At 43.3% G+C, this 14865-nt stretch overlaps 1 protein-coding gene across 6 annotated transcripts in view; it reads right to left on the reverse strand.

The window, feature by feature from the left end:
* LAMA2 (laminin subunit alpha 2) overlaps nt 1-14865 on the reverse strand; it is a 3129796-nt gene that overhangs the window by 642701 nt on the left and 2472230 nt on the right. For all 6 annotated transcript variants that reach the window (XM_085611831.1, XM_085611827.1, XM_085611830.1 and 3 more), the window contains one exon: nt 12181-12297. In XM_085611831.1, coding sequence (XP_085467957.1) covers nt 12181-12297 — 117 coding nt within the window. The remainder of the gene's footprint in view (nt 1-12180; nt 12298-14865) is intronic.

Here is a 14865-nt window from a genome sequence, read left to right on the forward strand (position 1 = left end):
TATCCAGGTATGAGTCAGCGACGGAGGCTCTGAAAATACTCCACTGGCTGCCGGGACAGGCCAGGGTCAAATTCAAAGCACTGTGCATAGTATACAGGGCCTTAAATGGCAAAGGGCCAACTTTACTCAGGGCCCTGATCACACCTTACACATCGGAAAAAGCCCTAAGATCCTCTTCAGATCACCTGGCCAAAACCACAAGGGTCAGGCGATCCAGATGGGAAGGTACATCATTCACGCACTTGGTGCCAAAACTCTGGAACTCCATGCCTACAGAATTAAGATTCCTCACAGATGAGATTGCTGTCAGGAAAAAACTGAAGACATGGCTATTTCCAGGCTGAGTCATCGGTATCCACTCTCTCCTGCTCCGTAGCACTGGGAAGCCCTATGGGTAGTTACGCGCTCTACAAAACACATAAACAGATTACATGCAACTGTTTGCCATGGCCATGAGCACACTATCATAACCCACTGTATATCAGGATTTGAACCTGTGAAGATCTGGTTACAACTCATGCACCTCTGCAAATACCAGACTGCCTTACTGAGCTTTCACACTTGCATAAACACCTATGACCTGCAGGTGTACCATAAGTGGTGTACAGTAGGCGCGTTAACATTACAAGCTATTTAAAGCCTGGTTTCAAAATTTGTGATCTGCAGCTCATACACACAGATCTCTACAGCAAGTGCATTGACCATCAAAGCTCACTGGGATTATATCACGAGACTGGATGGAAGCAACACCTTCAGTGGTGTAGCCAGAGGGGGCAAGGGGTAAGTTTGTTTTAAAATTTTCCCTCATCATCTGTCTCCTCCCCCGCTCCCCATCTGTCGCCAGCAACCCCCCTGGTCCGGCCTTCATTGGTCAGCAAACACAGGGATCGCCCCGGGCAGCAAAAGCTCTAGCTACGCCACAGATCAACTTAGGTTATCCTAAAATATGGCCTGTTTGTGACCAGCAAAGTTTATTAGACCAGTTTTGCTATGCAGCATAACTCAGTGAATAAAACGTTTGTTACTGACATATGGAGTGATAACAGGACATAATTGCAAGGCAAACTCCGCCTTCCCTGCTTCTGCTACCATAACATTTGTTAATTGTAAAAGCTTTCATTTTAAAATGCACTGAAAAATGTGTGTTTTGAACGGCTATATAATCAGTTAAAATCATTGCATGTATCTGTATCCTTACTGTAAATATTTGGAGGCGGAGTTTAAAAAAAATTACGAACTTGCAGTTCATAAACTAACCATGACTTACTGCCAGTGCTTAATTTGAGCCAGTGATTTCCGGTGCTCAGCATCGGCACTTAATCGTCAACAGCGCTGCTTGAGAACCAATTAAGGACACATTCATTTTTGGTAGGCACATCAGATTAAATGGTTCACCCAGAATCACAGGATGTTGAGCCGACGCCAAGACTCGAACCTAGTTCCCCAGCTCCAAAGTCGGCAGCTCTTTTTAAAAAATTTTAATTAACCACTGTGGAGAGGTGTGGTGCAGCGGCTAGGGCAGCTGACTTCAGAGCACAGGTGTAAAGTATTGATGCTGAAGCAAGAGGATGATTTAACGAAATTTATTTAAATTCCTCGAGTAGAGACACAGTGCATCCTAACAGGTCAAGTATTTCCTTCAACTGTCGCCTCTGGAACATAGAACACAAGTCATAGCACGCAGGCATGTGTTCCATGCTCCAACAGGGAAATGCACGAGAAAACGATGAAGCAAAAGGCATAGGCAGAATGTAACACATTTCCCCTCCTACACAAACAAAAGGAAAATTAACATAGCAACTTTAAAGGTAATTTCCTTTCCCTGACATTGCTCTTAACTCTGGATGCTACAGATTGTGAAGGATAAGAAACATCATTTAAAACATCACAAGCCCTCTGAGAAACGATAGATTTATCACTATGTACATTATTACATTTAGCAACTCTTCTTACATTCCAGACTCTACCATCCTGGGTAATGACACTATTCTTGCAAACCTTCACTACCTTGATAGGATGATAAAATTTGGAATAGCCTTTAACCAAGAAACCAGGTTTTCTGATTCTGACCCACTCCCCTACCACAAAATCAGGAACTCTGACCTTCATTCCAGAGTCAAACCTCTTTTTCATAGCCAGTTGTTTAACCTCACCCCGTTTGGCAACCACCTTAACATCAGTGGTGTCATTGGTTCTATTGATTTTCTTTATCCACCATGGACAAATGTCAGATGAAGGTTCTCTCCCTTTCAACAATCTGAAAGGACTCACACCGGTAACTGAATGTGGTGTAATACGATACATCCACAAACTCTTCCTAACAATCTCTAACCAAGGCTCAGTAGAACTAAGAGCCAAATGAACAGCTTCCTTAAGAACACGATTAAATCGTTCTACCTGACCATTTTCTCTAGGCTCATATAAAGAAGTAGTTAAATGTTTGACATTACACATTTTAAAAAACAATTCCATTTCATGTGATGTAAGTTGTACTCCATTATCAGTCACAATTTCTTCAGGATAACCTTCATGTGCAAAAATTTCCTTAAAGAAAGTGATAATTACTTGGGATGAAGCATTAGCCACAAACTTGACTTCTGGCCACTTAGAGTGATAGTCAATCATGACCAATGCAAAACGAGCATTTGGAGGCAAATCTCTAAAGGGCCCAGAGATGTCAAACGCCACTTTTTGCCAAGGAAAATCCGGCCATGAAACAGGTTTGAGAGGAGCAGACAAAGTATGAAGCATTCGATCACTGTTGATGCATTCCTGACACTCCCTGACAGACTTATCCACCATTTTATTAAGACCAGGCCACCAAAAATTTGCCCTGATAAGACGCTTCATAGAGGACATACCTAAATGAGTCTGATGAGTAAGAAGCAAAATTTTCTTCTGCATAGACCCAAGAGGAAATCCGTTTCTGAGAGTGTCCGTGATGCAAACGCAACACACCACACATCCTTGCCAGCAGTTTGACTAAGGACACCACCCAAACCGTACAGGCTAGCATCAACAGTGATAATACACCTTTTATTGAGACAAAACGACTTCAAGGTAGGAGCATTGACAATTTCCTCCTTGATTTGCCTAAAAGCTGCTTCCTGTTTACCAGTCCAGACAAATTCAGAGGATTTTCCCATAAGCTCCCTGAGAGGTTCCATTTTTGTGGCAAAATTTTGTATAAACTTACTGTAATACTCACATAGCCCATTGAAAGAAAAGAGTTTTTCCCTATTATCCGGAGCCGGTGCATTGACAATAGCATCCACCAAGGTCTTCTTAGGAACCACACCCTCCCCGGAAAGTGTGTGTCCTAAGTATTCCACAGAATCACAAAAGAACTTGCATTTGCTAGCTTTCAGTGTTAGACCAAAATCACTTAACTTAACACACACTTCCCTAAGATGATGAGAATGTTCATCCTTATTTTTAGAAAACACAAGAATATCATCTTGGAAGCATTTGACAAATGAGCCCAAATCTTTAAAAATATGATACATGGCTCTTTGGAACACAGATGCAGCCGAAGCCAGGCCAAAAGGCATTCTCTTAAACTGAAAGAGACCATGAGGTGTTATAAAAGCTGTGTAATGTTTTGAATCATCAGAAAGTTCAATTTGATGGTAGGCCGATCGAAGATCAAGAGTGGAAAACACAGAAGCACCATCCAACATACACAACATCTCATTGATGTTCGGGAGGGGATGACAATCAACAACCAAATTTGAATTAAGTGCCCTCAAATCCACACATAGCCTAATACTCTTATCAGCCTTAAGAGCTAAAACAATGGGAGAAACCCACTCTGACGACTCAATCTCTTCAATCACACCATCTTTAACCATGGTGTCCAACATGTCCCTTAATTCTGTTCTGATGCTAATAGGGACCCCTCTTAACTTTTGTTTTACAGGTACCGAACCAACCTTAACCTTTATTCTGTGGCTGAACCCTTTAAGTTTTCCCAAGTTATCCGAAAACACATGAGGGAATTGGTGTGAGAAGTCTAAACCAGACAATGACAACGCAAGTACAGAAACAGGTTCTTTGGACCTAGGATTCAACATAATGCCAAGCTTAGCTTGGTCACGCCAGCCAAAAACATTGACTCCTTTAATTGCTACATACAATTTAATAGTAGCCGAATTACCTTTAAACTCAATACTTACCTCTCTGAAACCAATAAAATCAATTTTGGAACCATCAAAATTAAAAGCAACAATATCTGGCTTACATAGTGAAGTGAAATTAACAAGTTCTCCCAAACATTGTGAACAATACTCCTTGGTAATGATCGTCCAAGGAGATCCAGAGTCTGCCATAAGTTCCAATTCTCTTCCCATCACATTAACCACACATTTGGGCGAACCAATCTTGTCAGTCTCTGAAATATCAAAATATTCTTGAATGGAAACTACAACACCAGACTCTGTACAACCAAAGGAATGATCATTAGCAGAATCATCACCTGCAACATAAGAAATCTTTCCCTTTCCTCCATTAGAAGAAGTTGAAAGATTTTTCCTAGTATCAGGTTTGAATTTGACAACATTCCTACACATTTTAGAAAAATGACCAGAACGTCCACATTTGTTACACTCTTTGCCCACAGCTGGACATTGTGGAAATGAAGCTATGTGTTCAGGACAGCCACATCTATAACAATAAAATTGTTTTGATTTGACATCTCCTTTCGCAGTAGTGTATCCCTTTGACGTGCCGGGATTGACCACATTTACCTCTCCTGAACTAGTGGGTTTTGTGTCCTTGTCAAGAGCTTTGATCCACTTATCTGATTGTTCCAATGCTTTTGCTGTACTAATCGCTACCTCCAAGTTAGGATCTCCCAAAATCCATAGTTGTTCTTGAACTTTTTTGCTTTTAACATGGACTATGATTTGATCTCTGATCATTTAATCAGTCATAAGACCAAAATTACAGTGTAGCGATAAAGCACGTAAGGCAGTAAGAAATTCGTCGAAACTCTCATTTTCATCTTGGGCTCTCGTATAGAACTTAAATCTATTGAGTGCAACACTAGTAGTAGGCTTAAACCTTCCCTCTATGCGTAGAATAGCCTCGTCATAAACATTGTAATCCCCACCGGACCTTACAGGAGGAAGTGTTCTGTATACCAATTGTCCTTCAGAACCAAGAGAGTGTAAAAAAATATTCTTTTTCCTCTCCGCTGACATGCGTTCCCCATCGATGGCCTTCAAAAAAGTGAAGAACTCTTCTTTCCACCTTGACCAGGGAATAGGCGGCTCTCCTTTGTTTTGTAAGAACTTGGAAGGTGGATCAAACTGCATTTTTTTTATTTAATAAAATGAGTGCTGGTATCAAACACTGAATATCTGACCCAAACACAGCACCAAAGCCAACAGAATAACTGTAAATGTAGTAATTTTACCAGATGAAGTGTTTGTAACTCAACCCCATCACATGAAATATTAGCAGATGAAGATATATATATATTCTCATAGACGAGAGAATTAAAAAAGTATGTATTATCTCATACACGAGTGAGAACTGAAGTATCAGTTAAATACGCATGCTGTGTTGAAAAAAATGGAGTCAAAATAATTTTGCCCAGAATGTATAAATACCAGAATGAGGGTTATCACACAACCTCCGCTCTTCAAACAACTGGAAATGTCAGTCGCAGAATAAACGCGTTATCGCAGATCCTCCGCTCTTCGAACAGCTGGAAAAATCAGTCAAAACAAGTACTGTAGACTTTGTGTAGTAATTACTTACACAAGATGGCCGCCAGCGTGATGTCGTCACGCGTAGCCAATGACGTTGCTTACTTGCTCTTTGCGTTCGGAGACGCGCACGCGCATGCGTACAAGATGGTGAAGCCGTTCGTAATCTTTTCCGTGAAACCAGTTGAAATTCAGCAGCTTTGCCACCACTCGTCGTGGAAGTTCTGGAATCGCGGGAATCTACGATCCTTGGAACATGGACGTTGCCGGTAGACCGAGAGAGACGTAGAGGTGAATTCGAAGAAATCCTACCGCACCTGTGTCTCTGTAAGTAGAAGCAGCTGGTGGATTCCTTGTAGATCGTCGCCAAATTTGTAAAGTATTGATGCTGAAGCAAGAGGATGATTTAACGAAATTTATTTAAATTCCTCGAGTAGAGACACAGTGCATCCCAACAGGTCAAGTATTTCCTTCAACTGTCGCCTCTGGAACATAGAACACAAGTCATAGCACGCAGGCATGTGTTCCATGCTCCAACAGGGAACTGCACGAGAAAACGATGAAGCAAAAGGCAGAGGCAGAATGTAACAACAGGGTTCACGGTTCGATTCCCCGGCTCTGGCGGCAGCTCAGCTCAGCACCATGTGACTCTGGGCAATAGCTCACTTAATTTCCATGACGGCCCCCAGCGCCTTGAGACCGTAAGGGTGAGTAGTTTGTGCTTTACAAATAAGGATTTATTATTTACTGCTTACTCCATCGTTGCCTTCCCAATTTGTGAGTTCCTGGATTATTTGTGTCAGTTTCCAGAAAGGCACTAAATTGTTCATTTTTGCTGGTATGCTGGCTTTCCATTTTGGACCGGCACAGACCAGCCAATGACTTTGATAGAGTAGCTCTCATCTTCCAGCACAATTTGATAATTGGGGCCATTCTCACCCGGAGCTGATGGAAGCGCCTAAATTCCAGACGCACTTGTGCTTGGGAGATGTGTTGTGGTAGATGAAAGAGACGTTTGAATAGGGCGGGCTGCCACTGATTAAGAGTAGGTGAGTCTTTGCCCCTAAGGAGTTCTGAACAATAGGTCAGTGAGGGTAGAAATTTTGTCTGATGATTTGCAGTAGATTTGATTCAAATAATGAAAGCAACATACCTGAAACCAATGGTTGTGAAAGAAAAGGATAGAGCTGAAAAGGTTGTGACACCGTTACATGGAACCATCTCATGATGGACGGAAGAAAGAAACCTATCTGTTAAAAAGCGGATCTGTGTTTTTACCAGATTTCAGACAATTTCTAGTTAATTTTAACATAAGCATCAGGAACATAGATGAAGAATATAATTCATAATTTAGGAAGTGACAAATGGTGGTATCTGTTGCAAAGTGGATGAACACCTGCTCCACCAAGTCTACACTTAAACTGCTTCATTTAGAGGTGACAGACCTTTATCTGACTTCACTATCGGAAATTCTTTGTTTGTAGCCAATGAACCACAGGACTAAGGCTTACAATTTGGTAGAGAGTCTGCGTTATGCAGTCTGGTGCTGGTCCCTCTGTCTCTGGACCAATTGGTGTTAGTCCTCCTGGTTCTCATCCACCTTAGTCTGGTCCTTCCTATTAGTGATGCTTCTGTTTCTCCTAGTCCTGTTACTCCTGGCTGTGAGGTGCCTCATTCTGGCATCTTTGTATTAGTATCCCTGACCCTAGTCTTTTTGTTCCTTGTCCACCTGGTTCATGTTCCCCTGGCTCTGGTTGCAATGGTCCTGGTCTTGATTATCCTGGCCCTGGTTCAAGTGGTCTGTGTGATCTTGAACCACCTGTCCTGATCCTCCAGACCAATCACCATAGTCTTATTATCCCTTATCCTGGTCCTCAGGTCGTGCCCTCCTATTCCATCTTCTCCACATACATCCTGCTCCTACTTCTCACAGACCTCCTTCCATTCGTCCTCTCCAATGCCTTCAATTTGAGTTCGGCCAGTATTGCCTTCAAGCCCATCATTTTATTTATACTGAAGTAAAGCCATTGAGATCAGAAAAAGATGACCTGATGGAATTCCATCTGAAAACAGGGCCGGACTGGGAATAGCAACAAGCCCTGGCAAATTGCTGCTCGACCAACACTGGGAGCGGGTGGGGGTGCTAGTAAAAAGCAGTGCTACCTCTTTTGTTACAGCTGGCCGATATTGCAGCACTGCTGCAAAACACAATTTTTGTTACAGGGGGCCGATATTGCAGCACTGCTAAAAAAACGGTCCCCAGTGACAAAACCAGCCCCTTGGCCACAAAACTTGCCCCCACCACCCTTCGGCCCACTTGGGAAACGTCCGGTGCCCGCTGCGGCCAGTCCGGCCCTATCTGCCTTTTTGCAACTGCATGGCCTATTCTTCTTAAAGCACTACTCAATATGTTAAAAACAAAGCTACAGTTCCCAGGTAGAATTCTGTATGGGAATGGGAGGAATTGTTTCCTTGTGTGATATCTATAATGCTCATGAAATTAAGAGGTTTTGAGTGCGTTGAACCTGCTTAATGCTTTTTTTCATAAGTTTCCAAGTCATATGGTGAATTTTGCTAGCTCAGTGTTTTCTGTTGTAACCAGCCTACTACAAGTAAAACAGTTATGCATAAAGCTGAAGAGAAAAAAATAGCATGAATTACGTTTAACCTACTAAACTGGATTCACAAGAAAATATTCAGAATTATACAAAAAAGTACAAGCAATTATGCCTGTGTAAAACAATTTCACCAGGGTCTAATTGTACAGTTGGCAGGATTAGCTGCAAGGATTAGTTGGCGGTGTCACACATGATACTGGGCATTTTGATAGCTGTACCTGAGAGAACATTTGCCAGCCATTAGAGCCTCTAGAATTCTCAGACCAAAATGCTGCCAATAAAGACTCTTGACCAATCCGCCAAGCCCATCAAGCCACAATCCTGTCCCTCAGATATTATTAGTGTGCACTCAGGGCATCCATATTAGCACTTCAATTACATACACTGGCCATGGCACGTATAGCCTATTTACCAGGCCTCAGAATCAAGGCATCCCTGTCCGGGAGTCCTACATTGCTTTGCTGTTGCTCAGATGAATGGACCATCACTTAGATACTCAGCTCTGCTCTAGCGGTTTAGTTCCACCACTGCCACTCTTGACCGGCCATTAACTTTACTGCATCCGCCGTTCCCTATGCACACCTTTACTGGCCATCACATCCCCTCTCAGCATGCTATCATAGCCATATCTGAAGAAATCCCTAGATGTTGGAGTTGCAACTGCTCCATGGTACCTTATGTACTTAAAGAAAACAGGCCCTGCAGTCTGCTTTTTGGGTCACAAAGACTGCTATTTCTGGTGCAGTGAACCCTTCCACCTCTTGGCCCTGGAATCACTGCATATGCTGCACTCATGTACACTAAGCACCTGTCGACCAGTCTCCTGAACTCATTGGGCTTCTAGGCCTTTAAACAGGGGAAGTTCCTCTAGTTGGGTGACGGAACATTGCCCCCCCCCCTTTTTATTTTGCCCCCTTTTGGCCCCTGTAGTGCCCTTTAATGAAATATGAAATAATGTACAATTTGTGTTTCAGGCGCAGCATTTTCTTTCAGCCATGTCTGGTTGCAGCAAAAGAGTGAGGTTATGCCTCAATACCTCACATGGGGCTGGGGCTTAACACTGATCAGCTCAGCACTATGGCAGCCATTGCTGGATTGCATGCACTGACAAGTGCATATGCCAGGTTGGCGGATGCCTTTTTTGGACCAGCCCGACATGCGCACTGGAGTCTAGAGGCCTCTAACCCTGCGCAATTAGTGAGCCGGGGTCACAGTCACAGCCACAGCCCCCCTAATGAGAGCTGGGTTCACCTGACAAAGCCAATCCTGGCGCTGCCATCATCTTTTAACAGCAAGAGAGCAGCACCTGGATTGGCTTAGGACAAGCAGTTAGGCATCTTATCAGGGGAGAATCAGGCCGCGCCTGAACAGTGGACAATCACCGCATGGTTTTATAATGAAGCCATGCAGTGATTGGCTGTTTGTGCTCCTTTCTCTCCTCCTCCCTCTTCCTGCAGTGCCAGTAACGGCATTGTGAATGTAGTGTGAAGAGCAGCTTCCCACACTCAGCAGATCTGACCTGGCCTAGTGGTGATCTGGGCTAAGGCTAGCAGTCCTCTGACCGCCGTCCGTACCGAAATGAAAGGCAGCAGTGGCTCAGGCTCTGGCACTAAGAGTCGCAGAGTCGGAGACATGGCAGCCAGTCACTAAGGTAATTGTTGGTAAAAGCAGGTCTGTGTTCAAAATATATTAATAGATTTTACATGAGGCCCAACTGAGAGCCAACGCCGCCTGGCCTATTTATTGGTTTTTCCAATGCATGTTTTTTTTTTAGTTAACAAGAATTAACTTGTGTAGATACAATAGGAGTAGGAAGTTAATAGTTATAGGTACAATGCACTTTAGATTCAAGAGGAACATAATGCAGTACAGACTACAATCCAAGATTTTCATTTAAGGCGTACAATACAAGCAAAGCGTGTTATCAATCTGGAAAAGTGTCATTCATCTGCCTATTTTGCTGAAAAATTGCTGGGGTTAAAAGTTTGCACAACCTCCATGATTGCACAGTAATTGGAAAAGCTTTTTGTTGGCGAATGCGTTGTTCCCAGCCGGTACCTGCTTCCCACGTCAATCGTTTGCAGAACGCCTCATGTCTACAGTATAGTCGGAACGAGCATTCTGAGCTCTCTGCCAGGGTCAAAACATGTGAGCAGGGCTAGGGCTACAAAGGACCCAATATTTCTTTCAGTTGTTTCATCCCTGGGATCTCATTTATGTATTGTGTGCAGCGCTGCACGTTCTCATTATCCCTGGTCTGTGGAACGAGTTCATCCGTCCCTTGTGTTTCGTTCCACAGGCCTCTGCTGGTGTGCCTCGGACTACCGCAGTGGTCTTCAAACTTTTTTATGTCGGGCCCACTCAGTGAAAAAAAACACACCATGCCACCCCTCAAAATGTTTTACAATTATTCTATTAAACTGGCCATGTTTAAATATGTCTAGACTTATTTAAATATTGTAGTTAAGTTCTGTTAATATAAAAAACACAATCAAAAACATAGTTACCAAACATACTATTCTGGTCAGGCAGGCCTTACTCACATGTAAAAGTATCCACAGTGTGAATATTAGAAATGGGGTAGGAGTTTTGAAGAATATTTTGAGTCCCTTCCCTTTTGACACATTCTCCCAGCCAGGATATAAATGACAAATGTACTGATGGCCAATACAGAGCAGCTTAGTGCTGAAAACAAAGCACTGTTATCAGTATAATGCTTCTTTTGGCCAGAGCCTGGCGCCCCCTGAGATTAATTGAAGCTCCCTTGGGGGGCCTGCCCCCCAGTTTGAAGAACCCTGGACTAGGGCCTCTGAATGCATGTTTGTGAAGTGGCCGGGACCAATCCAGGAAAAATAACTAATAAGCAGCCCTGTATTCCTTTCTGAGGGGGCCTCTTGAGCGTGGTGGGTGTTCCCCCCCCCTGCTCTCCCAATCAGGGCGGTTCATCAAGGGGGTTGTTAGTGGCGCATAGGGCTCTTTCTAAAAGGCCTCTGTAAACCTATTAAAAGGGAAACTGAAGTTGTTTGTTTTCACGATGGACTGCAGATGGAAGGAGGTGCGGTTATTGTGTTCAAAACCTCACAGTGCCTTCCATTGTCTTTAAGTCAACATTGATTTCGTCCAGTTAAGTGTGTTTTAACTGCGTTGTTTTTCTTGTCTGTGTGACACACACCATTGTAACTTGTCTCGACGACCTGGTGTTCATTCAAATGGGCACCTAATGCGTTAGCAGTCACAGGACTAGTCACAATATATTGGCACTGCCACAGTCTCACCAAGAGGAGGAGGTTTCTATTCCCCAAACAAATATTTTTTTTCCATTCAAATGCAAACAAGGGGGATGTTTCTCCTGTCCTGCAGCTTAGATGTTGGTTCCAACCATGAGTGCAGGTGAGATAATTAAAAATCATGCTTGTTGCACTGTAAAATGTGCACACTACAGTAACTAAACAATATTGATTCTGGAAGATATGGAGGATTTTTCATGTGTTTGAATATTTCAAGTCCACATTACCACAACTGCTTTATAAACAGTCTTGCTTCATCAAAATTGCTTTAAAAAGCAAGATTTTCCCCTCTGTTTTTTTCAACATTTTCTGGGGTGAAGAACCCCCAGAAACCCCTGCTTCGCTCACGACGCAACACATCAACACCTTTTATGTCTTACTAGTTTCTAATGTCACCAGCCGCCACTGCTTTTCAATACTGCAAACCTTCCCTAGGTGCCCCTCATACCTCTGTCTACTGAGTCACCGAAAAAACTTCATAGATATTAATGTTCACTTTTGTTTTGCACACAACGCAAACGTAGCCAGAGAAAAAACGAGATTTTACCTTAGGAATGTACTTACATAGGATCCTGAATTGATATTGTCTTCTAGATGGTTGAGGTCTGCTAGGATGTTCTGTCCATCTCTCAGGGTATTCTCAGCCATAAGCCGGATGCCTTCTGTCGCCTGTTTCCGCTTCTATGAGGACACACATAAGTGAACCAGATATTAATGAATTGATATAACTATCACATCTTTACATAATCTCAATAATATAGCAAAAATATATTGACATTGTAATCCAGAAGAAACCCTGAATAAAAATGTCTAAATGTATGTATTGTTTACTTCAGAAATGTATAGGAGCTGTGAGAAAGTCCACATGATTTCCTGATTTTTATTTTGGAATTTTGGTTTTTGAAAGCTGTTATGGCTGAGTCTTACGGAATTTGGTCAGCTCTACTTTTGAATGGGTAAGAAGTAGTTACTTCTCGGTGTTTCAAAACTGCACTACCTGCAGCCACTGCCCCACCCAAATGTATTTTGAAATGGTGCCTATGTTGTAGACAGCATGGTTTAATTGAAAATAGGCCCATGCCATCCTTGTGTTGTCAAGCAGAGACAGAGAAAGAGACCATGATCTGTCCACCACATGTAATTCAATAGCGTGCAGCAATTATGACAGCCAACTTGGGACATTTCTAGTGCTGGGCACCCACAGAAGTGTTTATTTTTTTTTAATTCATTAAATCATTTATGTACAATGATTGCTGTGCTCTGTGGAACAAATTTGACAGACAGTTGTAAATACTGAGCTTTACAATTATACAGAGGTACATTTATAAAATAGCATAATATCTTTGTACCGCCGTCCGCTGTTGCGGCGGTCAGGAGACCGTCCGACAAGCAGTCTGTGGTCCGACCACCCAATTACGCTATGACCGCCGTGGTGGTGGTCAGAGAGTTCTCATTTACACTGCGGCCCCAGGAAAAAGGCTGCAGCACAAGCCACAATGTAAATTAGTACTTTGTGCACATCCATGCACTGTGTGCCAGGCACCATATAATGCATGGCTCAAGGTGCATGGATGTGCAAGGGGGCACTATATGTGCCCTGGCTAAAGAGGGACAGAAGCCCAGTTTGGGGCCCCCAAAAGTCCCTTTCTGACAGTCTTCATAAGGCTGTTGGAAAGGGACATCGTAATCCCAACGGCATCGTAATCCCAACGGCAGTGCCTGCCTCGGAACCGCCTCTTGTCTCTTGTCAGAAGTACGATTCCAACCGCTGCCCCATTGGGATCAAATGATCCTGTCGGAGGCGGCGGTCCTTCCTCCTGACTGGCGTGTCTGACCGCCTGCATTGTAATGCAGCAGTCGGACCAATTGCCTGTCTGTCAGACGAATCGCTACTGATGGCCTGTCGGTGGCGGTCCGCCTGACTTCATAATCAGGTCCTTCATTTTTGGCAGTGGAAGGTGCTAAAGGCTCAACTTGTTTTAAGACAGAAAGAGACTCGAAGATGTTTATTTTCCTATCTTTTAAAAAGAATTGATAGACCAATAAAAAATTTCAAGAAAATGCTTGTTTTACATAACTTCAGGTGTATATTACTTAAGTGGTTCTCTCCAAAATCAACTGCAGTGTGTCAAAAGTGAATTCTCCCTGTAAAGTTGAGGCGTGGAGATTAAGACTCAGATTTACTAAAATTTTGTGTCCGGTTGTATCACATTTTTTGCACAGCCGCAACACAAAATCAATTGTGAGATTTTCAAAGCCGTGCAAAGCCCGATTTGCATGACTTTGTAAAAAAACAAAAAAAATAACACAATGCAGGGCATAGCGCTGCCTTGCATTACTTGTGTCAGATAGGTGATACACAGGTGGAGCATAGGTGCACCATTGCAACCAGCTACTTTGAAGCAAATATATATTTACAAAGATTTGCCAACATGGCTTTGCACTAAAATGGCACGCCTACCTGAGACTGGCATAACAAGTAGAAATATCTTTATTTCTCCTCGTTGCTTCTTCTTTGCATGTGTGCTGCATTATGCAGCACACATACAAAGTGGAATAAGCCGAAAAGGATAGTTTCTGTGCAAGAAGGTACCCCTTCCAGCACTACAACTATCCTGACCTTACTACAGGCGCCCTTGGCCCATCTTGCCTGCATTGGCGTTAGGCAGCCAAAAGTGCACCAGAGAAAGGAGAGAGTAAATATTTGCCGTAGCTTTCTAAATAGGGCACAGTTCTGCTCTCTCCCTTCCACACAACACAGCGCACCAACTTACCTTGCTGCACTGCGTTGTGTAAAATCAAAGTAAATCTGACCCACAGTGATTTGCACAGAATCATAGGACGTTGAGATGAGGCTGGGACTCAAACCTTGTTCCCAAGTTCCAAAGAAGGCATCGTTGGCCATAATGCTTCACCTCACCCTCCTTCTTATGCGTTCCGGGCTTCATTTACTTATCTTTGGCATAGGGCAGCGCCACAAGCGTTCCTGCTGCTCTACCTTCCATCAAAAGAAAAGGGCAGGAATGTGCCATATCTACGAGATACGGCGCACTCCTGTCCTCTTCTACAGCACAGCCACAAAAATGACTGCCCAGCGCCAACGCAGGCACCCTTGCACCATGATGCAAGGGTGCCTGCGTTGAAATCAAATATTTTTTGTGCAGGAAGGGACACCTTACTTCACAAAACAACCGTTACACCACCGCTTGGTGAGACATGGGCTTTGAATGCACTCCCAGGTTTACAGCA

The sequence above is a fragment of the Triturus cristatus genome, chromosome 6 (assembly GCF_964204655.1).
Source record: "Triturus cristatus chromosome 6, aTriCri1.1, whole genome shotgun sequence".
NCBI lineage: Eukaryota > Metazoa > Chordata > Amphibia > Caudata > Salamandridae > Triturus > Triturus cristatus.